Genomic DNA, 7,774 nt, shown 5'->3' on the forward strand with positions numbered 1-7,774 from the left:
GCAGCCAGGATGAGTCCAAACAGCGGACGAAACACGGACCTGCTCAGGGAGTGTTAGGTACGTCGCCGATGCTTTGTCAGCAGTGGGCGTACCTAACTGGGATCCTCCCTGACCGCAGATGGGTATATAGGTGCAGCCGCGAGGGACAGGGGCTGCACGCCTCGTCCCCGTCTGACCTCCATCTGCGTTAGGTTCGTGCTAGCATTTCTGTCATGCCTCGCCAGGTCTGACCTCCATCTGCGTTAGGCTTCGAGTCCATTTTCTTGCGCTTTCCCTCCCGTTCCCGCCCTATGTTTCTTGCTGTTCTGTGTTTTCTGTATCGTTGCGCCATACACGGAAAGCGTCCCGCTCGCTGCGGAATCGAATTAGGCCGTCGTCGCCTCGCGACGGCGGCCGTTTATGCGGTATTCTCATAGCCCTGCTATCACTCTGAACCTTTGACTCGAAAAGTCGCACCTCAGCGGAGGAGCTGATTCGAATTTATTTACCCGGGGGTGTCTATCCGAGTCGTTTTCAAGTTGGAACGGCTGCAACTCTGGAATATTGAGCAAGCACCTAAATCTTGTTTCCGGTATAGCGAAAGGGAGAAGGTAGGATCAGTGGTAATCGGAGCTGTGGCTGTCGGGTGAGAGCTGCTAACCACTCCGAAGTGTCAGTATCGGGATGTCAAGCGCATCAGCGTATGAAGAACGCCACGGAGGCGGCAATGGGCGCGCATACGTCTTGCGCTCAACCGCGATCTTCGGCAACTAAAACTGCAGAGTTAACAATGCGATGAGCCCTTTTAGTATAAACTTAAGCCATATCAACAATTCACAATTCATAGACATTTCTCAGGCGCATTCACAAACTGCTACTGCCATCAGTTGAACTCGGCTCGGCCTTGTCACAGAATAGCGTCGACTGTTACGAGGCCGTTGTCTGTGAAGGTGATGCTTCAACCTGGTTATGTGCTTCGGTGTTATATCTCAGATAGAAGTTCATTTGCAGCTCCGAATCACGGATCCACGTGAGCCTGAGATCCATGGGGCCTGAATGTCCCACGTATCTGCAAGTACTTAAGCTTATCTCATGGATACGGCCAGCCGAAGAATGCAGGACTTGCGCTTCTACTCACCCCTATTCTTACGGACTGCACAGCGTTGACTATAATGTCAGAAATGGGCAAGGAGAGCCTCAGGATGACGGTTGAGTACAATGACCTCCTGGACACCATCGCACAAGCTAGTGCCAATGACCAGCGGGACATGAAGCGCATGGGCAAAGAACAGGAGTTCTCTCGCAACTTCCGTATCATCACTTCCATCGCCTTCACGTCCTGTGTAATGGGCACTTGGGAGATCCTCATCGCCACCTCTACTCCAGCACTCGTCGCAGGCGGCACGGCCGGCCTGTTCTGGTCGATTATATGGAGTTACGTCGGGCAGACCTTCATCGTCTTATCGCTAGCTGAGATGTCGAGCATGGCACCAACGGCAGGTGGGCAATATCACTGGGTGCGTATCTGTCATAGCTGAAACGACTTCAACGCTAATTAGGTTACGACAGGTCTCGGAGTTTGCACCTCGCAAATACCAGAAGATTTTGAGCTACACCTCGGGATGGCTGAGCACACTGGCCTGGAACTCCATGGTGTCCACCGCATGCTTTCTCTGTGCACAGATTGTGCAAGCCATGATTATCCTGAACAACCCTAACTATGTCCCTGAGCGATGGCACACGACCCTTATAACTATTAGTTTCGCGACTTCCTTCGGTAAGTCTAACGACATGTTCCATCTCTTACGGCCATCTGGCTTAAACATAATCTTCTCAGGATCGTTCAATATATTTGCCGCCCCGTGGCTTGCCACACTGGAGGGCATATTCGCGTTCTTGCATTACCTCGTATTCATCCCTCTAGTTGTCGCAATGTGGGTACTAGCACCTGAGAAGCAATCAGCTCGGGTCGCACTGCTCGAGTTCCAAGATAACGGGACCGGTTGGGGACCTGCAGTCGCTACGCTCGTTGGCCAGGTCACCGCGATATACACAATCGTAGGCTCCGATGGGGCAGTGCACATGGCTGAAGAGATACGAGACGCGAGCAAAGTCGTTCCGCAGTCAATGTGGTGGAGCTTTCTCGCCAACGTCCCACCGACGCTCATCGTACTCGTCGCGTTCTGCTTCTGCCTGGGCGACACCGCGTCCGCAATCGATAGCGCGACAGGCTTTCCGGTCATTGACATGTACAGCCGGATGGCGCGCACGCCTGGCGGCGCAATCGGCCTCACCTTTGTCACACTCATGCTCCTCGCCATCATCTGCGCGTCTACACAGGCGAGCACATCGCGTCAGACATTCGCATTTGCGCGGGACCACGGCCTGCCGTTTGCGCGGTTCATCGGTGCCGTGCACCCGCGGTACAAGGTCCCCGTGAACGCGATCGGCGCCAACGTTTTGTTCGCGACCGTGCTGAGCCTCATCAACATCGGCTCGACCACCGCATTCAACGCGCTCCTCAGTGTCGGCGTTATCGCACTCATGGCAACTTACAGTATCAGCATCGCATGCGTCCTGCTCAAGCGCCTGCGTGGTGAGCCGCTCGCCCACGCGCGGTGGACCTTCATCAAGGACGGCGCGAGCGGGCACGGCGGCAGCTTCGGGCGGTATGGCGTGGTCGTGAACGGTATTGGGCTCGCATTTTCGCTCTGGTCGTTCTTCTGGTCATTCTGGCCGCCGGTGAAGCACGTCCAGCCGGTGAGCATGAACTGGGCCGTCGTCATCTTTGGCGGCATCATGGGCCTGGCAGCGGTGACCTACATTGTACATGCGCACCGTGTGTACGATGGGCCTGTAGCAAAAGTGGTCACGCTAGAGCAGGAGAGTGTAGACGAGCTTTCGGGGGGAAAGGGTGACGATATTTGATCGCGTACGCGTATAGGGTTAGCTGGGGATTAGTAGTATATAATACAATTTTATTTGCATTTGAAGGTAGTCCCAGGGCATCCACGACTACTGTAGTCACCGTGCGACAGAGCACGTGAGTCACGCGGATAACTCATTTCGTGCTGAACTCGCGCGCAATGTGTTCAGTCGGTGGGATGTGTTGACAGATACTCTATTAATCAAGGCATATACTATAAGCTTCAACGGGTGTCTGAGTGGTTAGAGCAGTCTCGTACATGTATGCTTCTAGAGCCTCGCTGAGAATGTCAAGGTTGGGAGGTGCACAGTAAGTCTTAGCTGGCTCAACAGTCAGGCTTGTCACGGCTGGATCTTAGAGCAGCCGGGGAGCAACAATCCAATGCATTCTAGCTCAACACTCGACATTGGAGCCTTATACATATTTTCGCCGTAAGCGGAGCATAAAAGTGGGCGCTAAATACTACATAATATGGCCCGCTGTGCGGCTCCGGTAATAATGGTATCAACATCGCTCAAACCGACACCCCTGGCAATTCTTGAGGCTGTATGCTCTCTTATCCGGAACGCTACAGTTATCAGAGGACTCTGAATTTTCGGTAGCGGGAGATGGCATGTCCTGCCTGAAGTGTCGGCGTCGGGATGACAAGCGCATCAGCGCATCAAGAACGCCACGGAGACACTGATAGGCGCGCATTCCTCCTGTTCAACCACGATGTTCGGCAACCAAGACTGCAGGGTCAGCGGTGCGACGAGCCCTGTTAACGCCGTATCAAATAATCCATAATCTATTGACTTTGCTCAGGCGCTTTCAGCAGTTGCCATCACCAACAGTCGAGCTCGGCTCGGCATCACCATTGAATAATGTCGAGCATTACGAAGTTGTCGACTGTGGAGGTAACGCTCTAATCTGGTCATGTGCTTAAGTAACGTGTCTCAGAAGGAAGTCCGCCCAAGTTCTGTCTCGCGTACCAATGCAACCCTGAGATTCATCGAGCCTGAGTGTCCCACGTACTTATCTCATGGCTAGCCGAAGGACGAAAAACTTGTCCCTTCACCCACCCTTATCTTCACTGACCGCATAGCGTTGGCTGCGATGTCAGACGTGGACAAGGAATACCTCAGGACGACGGTTGAGTACAATGACCTCCCGGACACCATCGTACAAGCCAGTACCAACGACCAGCGGGACATGAGGCGCATGGGCAAGAAACAGGAATTCACCCGCAGTTTCCGTATCATCACCTCTATCGCCTTCACATCTTGTGTAATGGGCACTTGGGAGCTCATCATTACCACCTCTACTCCCGCGCTCGTCGCAGGCGGCACGGCCGGCCTGTTCTGGTCCACGATCTGGAGTTACGTCGGGCAGGCGTTCGTCGTCTTATCGCTAGCTGAGATGTCGAGTATGGCACCAACGGCGGGGGGACAATATCACTGGGTGCGTGTCTCATAGCTGGAACGAGTCAAACTTTAATCAGTTACTACAGGTCTCGGAGTTTGCACCTCACAAATACCAGAAGATTTTGAGCTACACCTCGGGATGGCTGAGCACACTAGCTTGGAACTCCATGGTATCCGTCACATGCTTTCTCTGTGCACAGATTGTGCAAGCCATGATTATCCTAAATAATCCTGACTATGTCCCTGAGCGATGGCACACGACCCTCATAACTATCGGTTTCGCAGTCTCCTTCGGTAAGTCTGACAGGATTCCCTATCTTTTATAACTATGTGACGTCTGACATCTTATCAGGATCTTATAATACGTTTGCCGCTCCGTGGCTTGCTACACTGGAGGGCATATTCGCGTTCTTGCATTACCTCGTATTCATCCCACTAGTCGTCGCAATGTGGGTGCTAGCACCCGAAAAGCAATCAGCTCGGGCCGCATTGCTCGAGTTCCAAGACAACGGGACCGGTTGGGGACCTGCCGTTGCTACACTCGTTGGTCAAGTTACCGCGATGTTCACGCTCGTAGGCTCCGACGGGGCGGTGCACATGGCTGAGGAGATCCAAGACGCCAGCAAGGTCGTGCCACAGTCAATGTGGTGGAGCTTTCTCGCTAACATCCCACCGACGCTCATCGTTCTTGCTACGTTCTGCTTCTGCCTGGGCGACACCGCGTCCGCGATCGACAGCGCGACGGGCTTCCCAGTTATCGACATGTACAGCCGGATGGCGCGCACGCCTGGCGGCGCAATCGGTCTCACCTTCGTCACGCTCGCCCTCGTCATGTTCATCGGTGCGTCCGCGCAGGCGAGCACATCACGCCAGACATTCGCATTCGCTCGGGACCACGGCCTGCCGTTTGCGCGATTCATCGGCGCGGTACACCCGCGGTACAAGGTCCCTGCGAACGCGATCGGCGTCAACGTCGCGTTTGCGACTGTGCTGAGCCTCATCAACATCGGCTCGACGGCCGCATTCGACGCGATCCTCAGCATCGGTGTCGTCGCGCTCATGGCGACGTACAGTATCAGCATCGCGTGTGTCCTACTCAAGCGCTTGCGTGGCGAGCCGCTCGTCCATGCGCGGTGGACGTTCGTAAAGGACGACACGGGCAAGCTCGGAGGCAGCTTCGGGCGGTATGGTGTGGTTGTGAATGGTGTCGGGCTCACGTACTCGCTTTGGTCGTTCTTCTGGTCATTCTGGCCGCCGGTGAAGCACGTCCAGCCGGTGAGCATGAACTGGGCTATCGTCATCTTTGGTGCCATCATGGGCCTGGCAGCGGTGACTTATGTCGTACATGCACACGATGTGTATGATGGACCTGTGGCAAAGGTGGTTGCGCTGGAGCAGGAAAGTGTAGATGAACTCTCGCAGGAAAAGGGGGACGACAGTTGATCGCGTACAGTGTGGGATTAGCGGTGTATAATACAAATTCATCTACGTTTCAAAGCATCTGACATGCGTATTCCGCATTGTGACCGCTCACCGCTTAGGCCTCAGGCCTCAGGGCTGATGCCAAATCTTCGCAGATTTTCGGGAAGACGAAGACCCGACTATGTGATACAGGTTTGTGGAGCAGCACATGTCTTCACGCGGAGAAAGGCGATCAGGTGGCCACTGTCAGCACATCATCCGCAGCCTGAGTCCCTACGTTACTACTCATTCATGATCTCTCGCTGTGGTGATGGACGGACGAGAAGTAACGTTGAAAAAACTGATTTGTAGCGGAACAAGCCTACCACACCACAATGCATCCGGAGATACAGCCATTGAATGACGCGAGGACCTAGCGCGTATGATACAACGAATTACGAGAAAAGCACAGAGACTCTAGGCGAAGCAATCCAGTACTACAGGTCTACTCAGTAAGTGTCACCTAGAACGCGAGAGATGACGCGGTCCGAGCCGCGCACATAGAATCACAGAGGCGAGGGGAGAAACGACAGCAGGTGTAAAGATAGCAGAGTGAACGAATGCTGATGCGGACATGACAGGAAAGTGACTCGCACTTTCGTGAGGGAATGATAGACACGGGTGAGAGTGAGATGTGAAGGTGTCGCAGAAAGGAATTAGAGGCGATGGGAGCGGTGGTGCTGTTGCCGGCCGAAGTGCTTAGAACGCTTCTTTGACGTCGTAGTTGTGGTGTTAGCGGAGGCCGAAGCTGAAGCCGAGGCAGGTGCGGGTGAAGCCGAGGCGGAGCCAGAAATGCTAGCGGCAGCAGTGGAGGAAGCGAGGGAAGACGCAGATGAGTTTGCAGAGACAGCGGAGGAAGTGGGGGTGGATAGAGACGTGCTGACCGACGCAGCTGGAGAACTAGGGATAGATGTAGACATGGAGGCGTTGCCGGATGATGCCGCGGGGCCGCCAAACTGAAGGATCTCGAGCATCTGCGGGCCACCGCATTTCTCGAACTCCTGGTTACCCGCACAGGGAGTGCTGCAATCGTACCAGTTCGTCACGCTCCCATTCGCTCCATTCGAAAACGAGCTCCCGCAGTAGCACTCGTCACCAAACTCGACGCCCGCATATGTATATCCCTTGCTTCCACAGAAGCCCGCACAGAAGTTCACAGTCATGTTCGGTGATGTCGTCGACGCGCCCGTCAGTGCACGCCCATTCGTGCCCTCAGCGATGCAGCCAACGTCCGTCCATCCCGGAGTGAGTGTCGCCACAGGGTTGAAGAACCCGGGCGTGACCGAGTTAGGGCAGCTCGCCTCCGTAGAGAAGTCCGTCCGCACGGGGTTGCATCCAGGAAGCGCCGAGATCTGGTCGCCGAGTCCGACATCCTCGTCAACGACTTGGGCATCCAGAGTGCATGCTGACGCGGCGTCCTCATTGATGTACGGTACAAGTACCTGGCACAGAGTGATGTCACCGTTCATGTTGTGGCAGTTGTCGACCGAGTCCTGCAGCACAGACTGATTCCATCCCATCAGGAAGTCCGCGTGGTACGTCAGACCAGTCGGGTCGCCGGTGGACAGGGCGTAGGCTCCCTGGCCCCAGTAGTTGAAGTTGCTGACCGGCACAATCTGCTCGTAGAATATCGCGACGGTGTGGACTGGGTGCGACTCGGGACAGTGGCCACCGTCGTAGGTGTCGACGGGATAGGCCATGTGTGACTTGTGGTCGGAGCTGTCGAGGTTGACGCCATCCCAGCACTGGGGGAAGAAGACCTGGAGGCGGATGCCGTCCTGACACATGTTGATGTCGGGGAAGTTGATGTCCTGGCGCTGAGCGTAAGCGGGGTTGTTGGAGACAGTTCCGCTGTAGTCGAGGCAGACGAAGCTGATTGCCTGGTCAGCGAAGTTTGAGGCGTTGTAGTGTCGCGTGTAGGGCTTCCAGCGACCATCTGAAGTTAGAGATTAATATCGTGCCCGTGACGTGTCGTGATCGCATCTGGGAGAGGCTACAAGTCATC

General features: G+C 55.0%; 3 protein-coding genes across 3 annotated transcripts in view; 2 read left to right on the forward strand and 1 right to left on the reverse strand.

Moving 5' to 3' along the window:
- Window positions 1-1,181: 1,181 nt before the first annotated feature.
- Window positions 1,182-2,907, forward strand: PHACADRAFT_88705 (uncharacterized protein; the record flags this gene model as incomplete). Its single annotated transcript, XM_007392977.1, has 3 exons — window positions 1,182-1,496; window positions 1,549-1,756; window positions 1,817-2,907. 3 exons carry the CDS (start codon window positions 1,182-1,184, stop codon window positions 2,905-2,907), a joined length of 1,614 nt encoding a protein of 537 aa, XP_007393039.1.
- A 1,093-nt stretch (window positions 2,908-4,000) lies between these two features.
- PHACADRAFT_90748 (uncharacterized protein) lies at window positions 4,001-5,751 on the forward strand (the record flags this gene model as incomplete). The annotated part of the gene is made up of 3 exons (XM_007392978.1): window positions 4,001-4,345; window positions 4,395-4,602; window positions 4,661-5,751. The coding sequence occupies 3 exons, from the start codon at window positions 4,001-4,003 to the stop codon at window positions 5,749-5,751; spliced, it is 1,644 nt and encodes a 547-aa protein (XP_007393040.1).
- Window positions 5,752-6,049: 298 nt separating this feature from the next.
- The window catches only part of PHACADRAFT_251485 (uncharacterized protein), a gene marked incomplete at its 3' end in the record, with an annotated part of 3,317 nt that continues 1,592 nt past the window's right edge, over window positions 6,050-7,774 (reverse strand). Inside the window, exon 5 of the mRNA XM_007392979.1 lies at window positions 6,050-7,084. Within this exon, the coding sequence (XP_007393041.1) occupies window positions 6,959-7,084 (126 nt within the window). The remainder of the gene's footprint in view (window positions 7,085-7,774) is intronic.

This window comes from Phanerochaete carnosa (assembly GCF_000300595.1).
Source record: "Phanerochaete carnosa HHB-10118-sp unplaced genomic scaffold PHACAscaffold_3, whole genome shotgun sequence".
NCBI classification, from domain to species: domain Eukaryota; kingdom Fungi; phylum Basidiomycota; class Agaricomycetes; order Polyporales; family Phanerochaetaceae; genus Phanerochaete; species Phanerochaete carnosa.